We start from the raw sequence: 13,692 nt of genomic DNA, 5'->3' as shown, positions 1-13,692 counted from the left end.
TGCTTATCATGACTAAATTAACCTATAGGACCCTACCCCTATTTAGGCTCGAAGTGAATTCGGGTAGAAAAACAGACATGGTGCACATCTACAATTTTGTATAATGATCTGATTGCTTCTCAGCATAATATCAAAAACTAACAGGTTGTTAGTATACATTTTTGATCAAAAAGTACAAGCCCACTCGCCACGTCAAGGCCACCTATTCAGAGTGGGTCCCTAACGTCCCTAGCATAAAATGGCGCAGCACTGGGCGGCGACCACCACCGCCGCGACACCAATGCCCACAGGGGGGAGCGACCCACCGGCAGAGCGGCCCCAATGCCACTCAAACCAGTCTATGGGCCGCACCCCCCGCAGACACGGCGCCACGGCAGACACGGACACCGCACAGCACCACACCAGTGTGAACAAGCTATTTAGGCTCTGTTAACCCCTTAAGGACCCTTGACGTACGTGTACGTCATGACACCCTGGTACCGCGCACCGGGTGGGGATCGGACCGGGATGCCTGCTGAAATCATTCAGCAGGCATCCCGTGCAAAGGCCCAGGGGGGTCATCAGACACCCCCATGTCGGCGAACGCGGCAAATCGCAAGTGAATTCACACTTGCGATTTGCGTGATTCCGGGTCATTATGGGTCTCTGGTGACCCGGAATAGAAGGGGGATCGCGGGTGTCTATGACACCCACAACCCCCTGAAGAGATAGGAGTGAGGTGGCAGGGGTGCCACCCCTCCTATCCCTGCTATTGGTGGTCTAGACATGACCACCAATAGCAGATCGGGGGCGGGGGGTTTACTTTAGTTTTCCCCGTCCTGCCCACCCACAATAGGCGGGGCAGGACGGGGAAACCTGACAGAGACCGGCGCCGAAGATCCACTTACCGATCCGGAGGCTGCGGGCGACGGAGATCGGCGGGCGGCGACGTCGTGCGGCTGGATCCTACGGAAGCCGGTGAGTTGCCTAGCGACATCTGGAGGGTACAGTCTGAGACCACTAGATAGTGGTCTCTAACTGTAGCCCTCCAGATGTTGCAAAACTACAACTCCCAGCATGCCCAGACAGCTGTTTGGGCATGCTGGAATATGTAGTTTTGCAACAGCTGGAGGGCTACAGTTTGAGACCACTATAAAGTGGTCCCTAAACTGTAGCCCTCCAGATCTTGCAAAACTACAACTCCTAGCATGCCCAAACAGCTGTTTGCTTTCCGGGCATGCTGGGATTTGTAGTTTTGCAACAGCTGGAGGACCACAGTTTGGAGATCACTTTGCAGTGGTCTCTAAAACTGTAGCAAAAAGTCAATGGAAATGGAAAACCAGCTCACCACCATATGAGTTCTTGAAAAGAGAAGGATTTCAAATGTAGGTAGGAAGCACGGACAACATCCAACCGCACGTTTGGAGTGAAGACTTGGGATGAAGAAAGAGGGCAGGGTCCAGCTCCCAGGAAAACGGATAAAATGCAAAATTTTAATTCAAGCCATTAAAATTGAGTGAACAAAAATAGAGGGGGGAGATAAAATCATAGCAGAAACTCCGACGCGTTTCGGACCATATAGTCCTTAATCATGGCATGATTAAGGACTATATGGTCCGAAACGCGTCGGCGTTTCTGCTATGATTTTATCTCCCCCCTCTATTTTTGTTCACTCAATTTTAATGGCTTGAATTAAAATTTTGCATTTTATCCGTTTTCCTGGGAGCTGGACCCTGCCCTCTTTCTCTAAAACTGTAGCCCTCCAGATGTTGCAAAACTGCAAATCCCAGAATGCCCAAACAGCTGTCTCGGCATGCTGGGATTTGTAGTTTTGCAACAGCTGGAGGACCACAGTTTGGAGATCACTTTGCAGTGGTCTCTAAAACTGTAGCCCTCCAGCTGTTGCATAACTACATCTCCCAGTATGCCCTTTGGTGATCAGAACATGCTGGGAGTTGTAGTTTTGCAACAGCTGGAGGCACACTGGTTGGAAAATACTGAGTTAGATAACAGAACCTAACTGAAGGTTTTCCAACCAGTGTGCCTCCAGCTGTTGCAAAAGTACAACTCCCAGCATGCACGGTCTGTCAGTACATGCTGGGAGTTGTAGTTTTGTGTTTTTATGATGGAAACATATAGTAGACATATTGTATATGTGAATCAATATATCATTTATTTGGAATATTCATTTTCCTTATAAGCAGAGAGCTTCAAAGTAAAAAAAATATGCGAAATTTTGGAATTTTTCACCAAGAAATGATGCAAGTATCGACAAAATTTTACCACTAACATAAAGTAGAATATGTCACGAAAAAGCAATCTCGGAATGAGAATGAAAGTTAAAAGCATCCCAGAGTTATTAATGTTTAATGTGACAGTGGTCAGATGGCCGTGTCCTACAGTGAAAATTGGCTGGGTCCTTAAGGGGTTAAGGACTCAGCATTTTTCCGTTTTTGCATTTTCATTTTTTCCTCATCACCTTCTAAAAATCATAATTCTTTCAATGTTGCACATAAAATTCCATTTGATGGCTTATTTTTTGCGCCACCAATTCTACTTTGCAGTGACATTAGTCATTTTACCAAAAAATTCACGGCGAAACGGGAAAAAAAATCATTGTGCGACAAAATTGAAAAAGAAAAAATTTAATTTTGTAACTTTTGGGGGCTTCCATTTCTACGCAGTGCATTTTTCGGTAAAAATGACACCTTATCTTTATTCTGTAGGTCCATACGATTAATATGATACCCTACTTATATAGGTTTGATTTTGTTGTACTTCTGAAAAAAATCCTAACTACATGCATGAAAATGTATACGTTTAAAATTGTCATCTTCTGACCCCTATAACTTTTTTTATTTTTCCGCGTACAGGTCGGTATGAGGGCTCATTTTTTGCGCCGTGTTCTGAAGTTTTTAGCAGTACCATTTTTGTATTGATCGAACTTTTTGATCGCTTTTTATTCATTTTTTTATGATATAAAAAGTGACCAAAAATACGCTATTTTGGACTTTGGAATTTTTTTGCGCGGACGCCATTGACCGTGCACTTTAATTAATGATATATTTTTATAGATCGGACATTTACGCACGCGGCGATACCACATATGTTTATTTTTATTTACACAGTTTTTTTTTATGGGAAAAGGGGGGTGATTCAAACTTTTAATAGGGAAGGGGTTAAATGACCTTTGTTAACTTTTTTTTTCCACTTTTTTTTGCAGTATTATAGCTCCCATAGGGACCTATAGCACTGCACACACTGATCTCCTATGCTGATCCCTGCAGAGCCATAGCTCTGCATGGATCAGCGAGATAGGGGCTCGAATGCTCTAGCCTGTAGCTCAGGTTTGGAGCAATCAAACCCCGATCGGACGCCGCGGACACAGGTAAGGAGACCTCCGCCTGCGTCCCAGCTGATCGGAACATCGCGATTTTATTTTTACTGAGCTGCCGGGAAGCGTTTAGTTTCACTTTCAGACGCGGCGGTCAACTTTGATTGCAGCGTCTGAAGGGTTAACAGCGCACGGCACAACGATCGGTGCCACGCACTGTTAGCCCAGGGTCCCGGCTATGATTAGCAGCCGGGACCGACCCGGTGTGATGCGGGGTCACGGCGTGACCCCGTTTTAAACACCGGGAGCTGTGCTCAGGACGTACCGGTACGTCCTGAGTCCTTAAGGAGTTAATTAGTACATGTAATTGAGGTTAATTATATAATACAATGTATACACCTACAGTTGTGAAAACGCACCGACCCCCCCCCTAAAAAAAAAAAAAAAAAAAAACATGGTATAGTAAAGTAAAGTATAGAGTTAATCAGTAAACCTTTATTAGCATACAAAAAACATTAAAAACATATATAAGGGATAACAAATAGCGTGGAGAAAATACATGTATATACACAGGGATACCGGGATGAAAGTCCTGGTATAGTGGTCAACTGTATGTCTGTTCAAGAAGTGAGGCTACAAGGTAAAACCGCAGTCCAATACAAAAAGCATAAGGTGCTTTAGTAAGATATAAGTATACACTCCTTTAAAGGCCCAAACAGCTCCCAAGAAGTTGTACAGGGAAAAACAAGCACAGCTTAAAGGGGTTATCCAGGAAAAAACTTTTTTTTATAAATCAACTGGCTCCAGAAAGTTAAACAGATTTGTAAATTACTTCTATTAAAAAATCTAAATCCTTTCAGTACTTATGAGCTTCTGAAGTTAAGGTTGTTCTTTTCTGTCTAAATCCTCTCTGATGACACCTGTCTCGGGAACCGCCCAGTTTAGAAGAGGTTTGCTATGGGGATTTGCTTCTAAACTGGGCGGTTCCCGAGACACGTGTCATCAAAGAGCACATAGACAGAAAAGAGCAACCATAACTTCAGAAGCTCATAAGTACTGAAAGGATTAAGATTTTTTAATAGAAGTAATTTACAAATCTGTTTAACTTTCTGGAGCCAGTTGATATATATAAAAAAGTTTTTTTTCCAGGAATACCCCTTTAAGTTAAGATAAAGTGCAGTAGTGCATCCAGAAGAGCAGGCTTGCTACTTTCCAAACACACTCAAATAAAAAGAGATGTAGCAACAGACTCATCCAGTTATCAGGACTCACCCCAGTTCCACACCAGACCTCCAACGCGTTACGCAAGGAGAAGCTTTATCCAGGAGTGCTTGAAGCTTGAAAACACTTCAAAGAGTGTTTTTGTTCTTTACTACTAGTATGTTATTTATTTATTTATGTCTTTTTGTCATGTAACTTGTAACCTTTCAAGAACAAACTAGACTTGCTTATCAAGACTAAACACAAAACAAGTGGTATTGAAATGATTCAACCAAACTTACACCCCCTTAATATGTTATCCTACAGATTACCCATTAAAGGACACATCATCCTTGTCAGCAGCGGGGGCAATAATAGGAGCTGTCCTAGCGCTTTTCTTCATAACAATTTTCATAGTGATTCTAACCCCTGGAAAGAAAAGTGCATATCGTAATACCAAGTAAGTATTAATTAATAATATTTTTCAGAGAAACCAGTCATTGAGGACATAAAACATCAAATCTTAAACAGGTTTCTAAGACTGTTTCCCAAAAAGTTAGTGTTTTAATTCCTTAAAGTGCACTTGTAATTTCAGGGAAAAATCAAATACCATCATGGACCACCAACCCCCATCATTATACATCAACTTATAGCAACCTTTGCTGCACATATCAATGAAATATAAAGCAATACACTCCTTCAATTCCATTGCCCTCCTCCTTGTGCAGTTGTTTGTTTGTTTAGTTATTTATTTATGTTTTATTGTGCAGTCACAGTTAACATTAAATACATTATTGCCCCTGTATACAGATACCAGTGCATTAAGAGCAACAACCCATTAAATCACTTTAAGCGCAAAGGTATGCGATGGACTGGAATTTGTGGGACTCATGTTTTTCAAACTACTCCCAAGTGATCCAAGCTCATAAAAAGATTGTAATGTGTTGATTGGTCCCATGGCATGTCCCAAAAACACTCCCCCAGATCATGGCACTGCCTCCACTGGCCTGTTACCCCATTGTTGCATCCACAGAAGACATGGCTTCATGATGTTTATGTGAGATGAAGACCCAGCAGAAAATGTACTTGTCTCTCAAGATAACCTTCTGTGATGTCAAAGGTCCATTAACATCTTTACTTGGCCCATGCGAGGAGTTGTTTGCAATGATTCAGGATTGCCAGGAACACCTTTGATGGCTTTGTACCCTAGTCAGCTCAAAGGACACCACATAGTTAATGTGGAAATTTGTCTTATTTGCTGGGCGAGTATGAGCTGATCATAATGCGGCCACAATGTGGTTTCGGATTATTGGTCACAAGCTCAGAATCCAGTTGTTTCTACAGTGATCCTGTAGTGAAGTTAAAGGGGTTCTCCACCCCTAGACATCTTATCCCCTATCCAAAGGATAGGAGATAAGGTGCCTGATCTTGGGGGTCCTGCTGCTGGGGACCCCAGCGATCTCCCTGCTGCACCCGGCATTGGTTTAGAGCATCGGGTGCAGTGCCAGAGGCCCGTGGCATTACGGCCACACACCCTCAATGCAAGTCTATGGGAGGGGGCATAACGCCGTCATGCCCCCTCATATAGACTTGCATTGAGGAGGCGTGGCCGTGATGTCACAAGCCTCAGAATGGCCAGTCATCCGGCACAGAGCGAAGTTCGCTCCATGCACCAGATATCTGAGGTGCCGTAGCCGAGATCGCAGGGGTCCCCAACATCGGGACCTCGGCGATCAGACATCTTATCCCCTATCCTTTGGAAAGGGCATAAAATGTCTAGAAGTAGAGTACACCTTTAAACTCGCAGCATAACCCTAATACGTAATAAGCCTTTTTTGCGAATGACAGTGCCCATTTAAAGAGAGTGTTTCATGACAAAAGGACCTACTGTTTAAATAAATTTTACATGTTAAACATATATTTTAAGACTTTTTCATGGTTCTTTCAAATTTTCCATTTTACTATCTATATTATAAAATAATCCTTAAATCATGCAGTTTTCACCACTAAGCCTAAAACTAATAAGAGACTTGCTGTTCTTTCTGCTGTACAGTATAAGATGACACCAGTTTATAGATAGGAAAAGAGACCTCAGGCGCCATCTCCCTGTAGAAAGACATCCGCAAAGGTCAGAATAGGATATGGAGATGATCATTGCGTATAGACACAATGAACATCTACAGACCCTATTTTGTTTATTGTGCTGCCTATGGACTTCAGAAAATAAACATTTTGGTAAGTACATTTTTGTTTTTCAGTTCCTTCAAAGTAACCTTCCTGTATTCTTGCATACCGTTTGATTTGGAGTTAAATGGGTACTACCCCGGAAACATCTTATCCTTTGGATAGGGGATAAGATGTCTGATCACGGTGGTTCTGCCGCTGGGGACGCCCACGATCTCCGGCCCGGCAGCAGTGTCGTCGTGGACACGGAAGCTTGGACCTTCCGCATTCATGATGTTACGCCATGCCCCCTCCATTCATGTCTGTCTAGGTGTGTCGGCTAGTCCATGCACAGATGACTGGGTTGCCGTGCTGGAGATCGCAGGGGTCCCCAGCAACAGGACCCCGGTGATTGGACATCTTATCTCCTATCCTTTTTATGGTCAGCGGAGTAAAGATGATGAGGAGACCAAGGACTGTTTTTTTTTTTTTTTTTTTTTTTTTGGGGGGGGGGGGGGGGGGTCTGTGGGGTGGTAGTGGGCGGGAGCAGACTGATCAGCGGATTTGGTTGCCACATAGTACCCAGCTTGGGGTATATGGGGTGATGAGGAGACCAAGGATGGAGTGTAGGGGTGATAAGGAGACTGAAGATAGGGTTTGAGGTGATGAGAAGATGAATGATGGAGTGGGGAGGAGACCGAGGATGGGATGCGGAGTATGCGTGATAAGGAAAGCGAGGAAGAGGGAGGGATGTGTGTATATGTATGATAGATATGTGTGTTTGTGTGTATTTATGATAGATCTTGTATTCAGGGGGTACAGTGGTTGGCAGTATTATATTCAGGCGTACAGTGTGTGACAGTATTATATTCTGGGGTACAGGGGTTGGCAGTATTATATTCAAGGGTACAGTGGGTGGCAGTATTGTATTAAGAGGGTACAGTATGTGGCAGTATTATATTCAGGGGGTACAGTAGTTGGCTGTATTATATTCAGGGGGTACAGTGGTTGGCAGAAATATAATGCTTATTGTCTTCATACAGAGGATTAGGATCTACTGACAAATTAAGGAAGCATTGATGTCCAGGTGTCAGACACTGCAGAGAAGATGCAGGACATCCTGGTGTCTGGACCAGACGAGGAAGAAAAGTAAAGACAACAGAGAAGACGTCACTCAGGTAACTGATATCATTGTGTATTCTACTGACTGTCCCATCGGCTGTAGTCACTGATATCATTGTGTACTTTCCTGACTGTCCCATCAGCTGTAGTAACAGTAAATTCTATAGTTATGATGGGAGACGCTGTAACCCAATCTGTGGCTCGCAAGCTGTTGCAAAATGGCAACTTCCATGATTCCTGAGGCTCTTCAGATGTGATGGGAGTTGCAGATTTCCAACATCTGGGGAGGCACTTGAACTGAGGTGATTGGTGGGGGTTCCATGAGTCAGTCATAAAAATGTCTGCTTATTTTAAAATGCCTGGGCCTATTTCCGGTCCCAGTCCAGCCATGCCTGTAAGTCACTTCTATCACTATGGAGCCAGGGAGCCAGGAGCTGCCCAGGTAGCTGGAGCGGGGCGCCGAGGGGTGTCATGCTAAGTCCAAGGGTGCAAGTGTAAGGGGGATACTCCCCGGACCTGGGCCGCACACTTAGAGGGACAGGGGCCCCCCGGAGCCCACCTCGGGAGCCGTTCCATCCACCTGTGGGATGCTGCACCCAGATCTGTGCTGGACAAGGCAGGTGGCGACATTACACACACAGGGTAAATGGGGCACTCAGGTGGCGTCTAGATACATGAGGGGGCACAGTGCTGGGGGGGCCCAGGCACATTCTTTGCACAGGGGCCCTCTGCTGTCTGTGTCCGCCCCTAGTGGTTGCAAATGCAAACACAACAAATTTGAATTTGACCAGCAGCCCTTGCTGGCTGCAGGGTGGTTGCACAAGCAAAGACAAATTTTTTTTATTTTGCCTCAGGCAGGCGGCGCAGGCCTGGCTGGGAAATCCCACTGAGACAACAGAAATGGAGCAAAACTTTTTTTGGGGTCAGGTATTGCCCCTGGCCGTAGGTACTACTCCCAGTACAACCGTGGTGTGCATGGTATGGCTGTCTCAGCAAAATAATAGGTACACGCCACCTTGGTTGGGCACACCCCATTAGTTGCCTGAACACCATGGAGTCCACAAGATGGTATGGGAGAGCCTCTTCCACTGACAACTTGGCCAGGTAGGAATTGAGGCACACTACAACAGGGTGACTGGGAGAATACTGTTGTCTGGAGGACATGGATTCCCCAATGGACAACTGACGGGTCAGGGAGGAGGAGGGCACGACACAGAAGAAGCAAATCCCGAAAATGTGCTGTCTATGGAGAAGGCCTGACTTTTAGTTGGGAATAGAGTTGAGCAAACTTTTGAACATTTCTGGCTTTATCTCAGCTTGTCAAAAAGTATGCCTTTCTTGGGAGTAGCAAGAGGTTCTTAGTATAGTAAGTGAAGAAGACGGGATGGATTTTTCCAAGCGTGCAAACATTATTCCTTTTTTGGGAGTAGCAAGAGGTTCTTAGTCTAGCAGGTGAAAAAGATGGCATGGATTTTACCAAGCGGGCCAAAAATGATCCCTTTTAATGTGGATGATGGGTTGTTTATGTGTAGGCCTGGATGGAAGTAGGGTGATGGTGGATTGATGTTACTAGTAGTATCCAGTGAGCAGGCATTGGTGGACTAGGTATACTTCAACCCAGGATTTGTGATACATGAGGTGCTGACATAGAGGGCTAACTCCTAAATTGAGACCCTGCCTGTGTCTCACTTTCTCTTTGCAAAGATGGCACCGTGCCTGCTTTCCTGCATCTGGTAACATAGTAAAGAATTTCCAGGCAGGATACCGTAAATAGCTAGGTACATCATCACCCGACTGTGCCCCTGTTCTAGAATGTTTCTGTGTCACCATCACTTGCTCCTGAGCTGCTCAGACCAGAAGGCCCGCTGACATCCTCCTCTTTACACCCTGTTCCAAGTTATTATGCAAATTCTATTTCAGTGTCACAAAGATTAAATAGTTTGTTTTTCAGTTTAACTCATGGCTGGCATTGTGTCTCAGGGCTCTTTTGATCACTGAAAACAATCTCGGACACCTGTGATAATTAGATTGCCAGGTGAGCCCAATTTAAGGAAAAACTACTAAAGGTGGATCTCTCTTCTGCCGAATAGAGTGAAATAGTTCAATGCATTGGACGAGGTATGAAAACATTAGATATTTCATGAAAACTTAAGCGTGATCATCGCACTATTAAGAGATTTGTGGCTGATTCAGAGCACAAGCGGGTTCTTGCAGATACATGCATCGGATCAAAAGTGCAGCTGCTAAAATACCATTACATAGCAGCAAACAGATATTTGAAGCTGCTCTGGAGTCCCACGGACATCAAGGTGTAGAGTCCTCCAGAGTCTTGAATAAAAAATCTGTGCATAAACCTTCTATTCGGCCACCACTAACCAATGCTCACAAGCAGAAACGGCTGCATTGGGCAGAATAATACATGAAGACTAATTTTCAAACAGTCCTGTTCACTGATAAGTGCCATGCAACCCTGGATGGTCCAGATGGATGGAGTAGTGGATAGTTGGTGGATGGCCACCCTATTCCAACAAGGTTGCAACTTCAGCAAGGCGGTGGTGGAGTCATGTTCTGGGCCGGAATGATGGGAAGAGAGCTGGTCGGCCCATTTAGGGTCCCCGAAGGTGTAAAGATTACCTCTGCAAAGTATGTGGAGTTTCTGACTGACTGGTACAGAAGGAAGAACTATACTTTCTATAATAAAATCATCTCATCTCATGCTGCAAAGAATATCTCTGCATCAATGACTGCTATGGGGATAAATGGAGAGAAAGTCATGATGTGGCCTCCATCCTCCCCTGACCTAAATCTTATTGAGAACCTTTTGAGCATCTTCAAGCAAAAAATCTATAAGGATGGGAGGCAGTTTACATCCAAACAGCCACTCTGAGAGGCTATTCTGACATCTTGCAAACAAATTCAAGCAGAAACTGTCCAAACACTCAGAGCTGCTATCAAATAAGAGGTCCTATATTAAAATGTAACGTGACCTTTTAAAATGTTTAAAAAGTTAAAATGTTGTTAAAGACAGCAAACACAACAAATGCCAATTTTCAGTTCTTTACAACCTATAAAGTGTTTTGAAACGTACTATGCGTAATAATTTTGAACAGTGCATTGTAAGTTTTTTATGTAATGTGTGTCGAGTGTACACAACTACAACGATTTCAGGTGTGTTAGCCAAAAAATATGAAATTCAACAAAACTGTATTAACAGGCCAGATATGTGACAAAGGAACACACTTTTCGTTCCAGAGATGACAGCACAATGAGTACTGAAGATGTTTGTGGAATAATAAGAAATGCGGGGTACACTACAAGCGAGATACGTGTAACTGGGTGGCAGAAATGACAGCACGATGAGCACTGAAGGTGTTTGCCAAAATCTATTATATTCACTACTGTCTTCACAGGCACTATAGGAATACAGTGGGGGGGGGGGGGGGGAGTATTTAGTCAGCCATTAATTGTGCAAGTTCTACCACTTAAAAAGATGAGAAAGACCTGTAATTTTCATCATAGTTATACTTAAATTATGAGAGACATAATGAGAAAAAAAATCCATAAAATCACATTGTTTAAAGAATTTATTTGCAAATTATGGTGGAAAATAAGTATTTGATCAATAACAAAAGTGCATCTCAATACTTTGTTATATACCCTGTGTTGGCAATTACAGAGGTCAAATGTTTTCTGTAAGTGTTCACAAGGTTTTCACACACTGTTGCTGGTATTTTGGCCCATTCCTCCATGCAGATCTCCTCTAGAGCAGTGATGTTTTGAGGCTGTTGCTGGTCAATACAGACTTTCAACTCCCTCCAAAGGTTTTCTATGGGGTTGAAATCTGGAGACTGGCAGGACCACTCCAGGACCTTGAAATTCTTCTTACGAAGCCACTCCTTCATTGCTCGGGTGGTGTTTGGGATCATTGTCATGCTGAAAGACCCAGCCACGTTTCATCTTCAATGCCCTTGCTGATGGAAGGAGGTTTTTGCTCAAAATCTCACGATACATGGCCCCATTCATTATTTCCTTTACACGGATCAGTCGTCCTGGTTCCTTTGCTGAAAAACAGCCCCAAAGCATGATGTTTCCACCCCCATGCTTCACAGTAGGTATGGTGTTCTTTGGATGCTAATTAGCATTCTTTCTCCTCCAAATATGACGAGTTGGGTTTTTACCAAAAAAGTTCTACTTTGGTTTCATCTGACCATATGACATTCTCCCAATCCTCTTCTGGATCTTCCAAATGCTCTCTAGAAAACTTCAGATTGGCCTGGATACGTACTGGCTTAAGCAGGGGGACAAGTCTCACACTGCATGATTTGAGTCCCTGGCAGCGTAGTGTGTTACTGATGGTAGCCTTTGTTACTTTTATCCCAGCTTTCTGCTAGTCATTCCCTAGGTCCCCAATCCCCCCTTGTGGTTCTGGGATTTTTGCTCACCATTCTTGTGATCATCTAGCTTGGAGAACCATATCGATGGAGATTATCAGTGGTCTTGTATGTCTTCCATTTTCTAATAATTGCTCCCACAGTTTATTTCTTCACACCAAGCTGCTTGCCTATTGCAGATTCAGTCTTCCCAGCTTGGTGCAGGTCTACAATTTTGTTTCTGGTGTCCTTCGACAACTCTTTGATCTTGACCATAGTGGAGTTTGGAATGTGACTGTTTGAGGTTGTGGACAGGTGTCTTTAATACTGATAACAAGTTTAAACAGGTGCTATTAATACAGGTAAAGAGTGGAGGACAGAGGAGAATCTTAAAGAAGAAGTTACATGTCTGCGAGAGCCAGAAATCTTTCTTGTTTGTAGGTAACCAAATACTTATTTTACTGAGGAATTTACCAATTAATTCATTAGAAATCCTACAATGTGATTTCCTGTAGTCTTTCCCCCCCCCCCCCCCCCCCCCATTCTGTTGCTCATAGTTGAAGTGTACCTATAATTAAAATGGGAGGACTTGCACAATTAGTGGCTGATTAAATACTTTTCCCCCACTGTATATAGGTGCCACTTGAATATGCTTTGTGGGTGGCACATATCACTGCACCTCACTGGCTATTGTGCAAAAAAAAAAAAAGTACATATTACGCACTCACTCGGTTTCATGCCAAAGAATGGGTATCTTTATTCCAGGATTAACATGGAAAACAGGAGAACAGGTTAGGAAGAGGAAGGAGATGGAGCTCGGCCGAGCTCGTGGAAAGATGGTCCCTTTTCGCAGGTTCTCCGCTTGGTCACGACTACTTGGTGATGCTCACGGTGCTGGATAAATAACCTGCTACTGTGGCCGGGGATTAGCTGACGCGTCGTTGCCAGGCAACATGACGTTGCTGTCAGGCGGCTGCTGTTCGGGGTACTCCAGCGCTGCCAATGCAGGTATCCTGCAGTTATGCCCGGTGGCCATCACACAACGAAAGGTAAGTAAATACAGGGAACAGAAAAGGAAAGACAAGGAAAGACAGCAGGGAGAGAGATCTGGGGTGAGCAGGCACAGGGGGAATATACAATAGTTAAATGAAGGCACTGAATTCATTGTGCTCATTAAAGCCCAGGGGTCCGGTGGCCCCTAGCCAAGAAATCCAATGTGCTTCTCTTTGGTGCAGGTAGGTCTGTTTGGAGAGACCCCTTGGAGTGCTGGTGACGGTTTCCAAACCGAAAAAAGACAGTACTGCGGGGTTGCCCCCGTGTGCGATTTTGAGGTGCTCCACTAATCTTGGTACGTCTTCTTCTCTCCTGGAGAGTCTGACATGTTCCCTGAAGCGTACGAACATGGGACGGATGGTGCATCTGACGTAGAAATGTCCACAGGGGCACTGTAAACAGTACACTACGAATCTGGTCCTACATGTGACCAGACACAAGACATATACACTGTCCCCTCTTAGTTGGTAA

General features: G+C 44.2%; 1 protein-coding gene across 1 annotated transcript in view; it reads left to right on the top strand.

Moving 5' to 3' along the window:
- Positions 1-13,692, top strand: part of NECTIN3 (nectin cell adhesion molecule 3) — a 163,896-nt gene that overhangs the window by 131,966 nt on the left and 18,238 nt on the right. Inside the window, exon 6 of the mRNA XM_056557494.1 lies at positions 4,841-4,973. Within this exon, the coding sequence (XP_056413469.1) occupies positions 4,841-4,973 (133 nt within the window). The remainder of the gene's footprint in view (positions 1-4,840; positions 4,974-13,692) is intronic.

Source organism: Hyla sarda, chromosome 2, assembly GCF_029499605.1.
Source record: "Hyla sarda isolate aHylSar1 chromosome 2, aHylSar1.hap1, whole genome shotgun sequence".
Taxonomy (NCBI): Eukaryota; Metazoa; Chordata; class Amphibia; order Anura; family Hylidae; genus Hyla; species Hyla sarda.
Note: the sequence above shows the minus strand (reverse complement) of the source record. Positions and strands in the feature narration are given on the sequence as shown.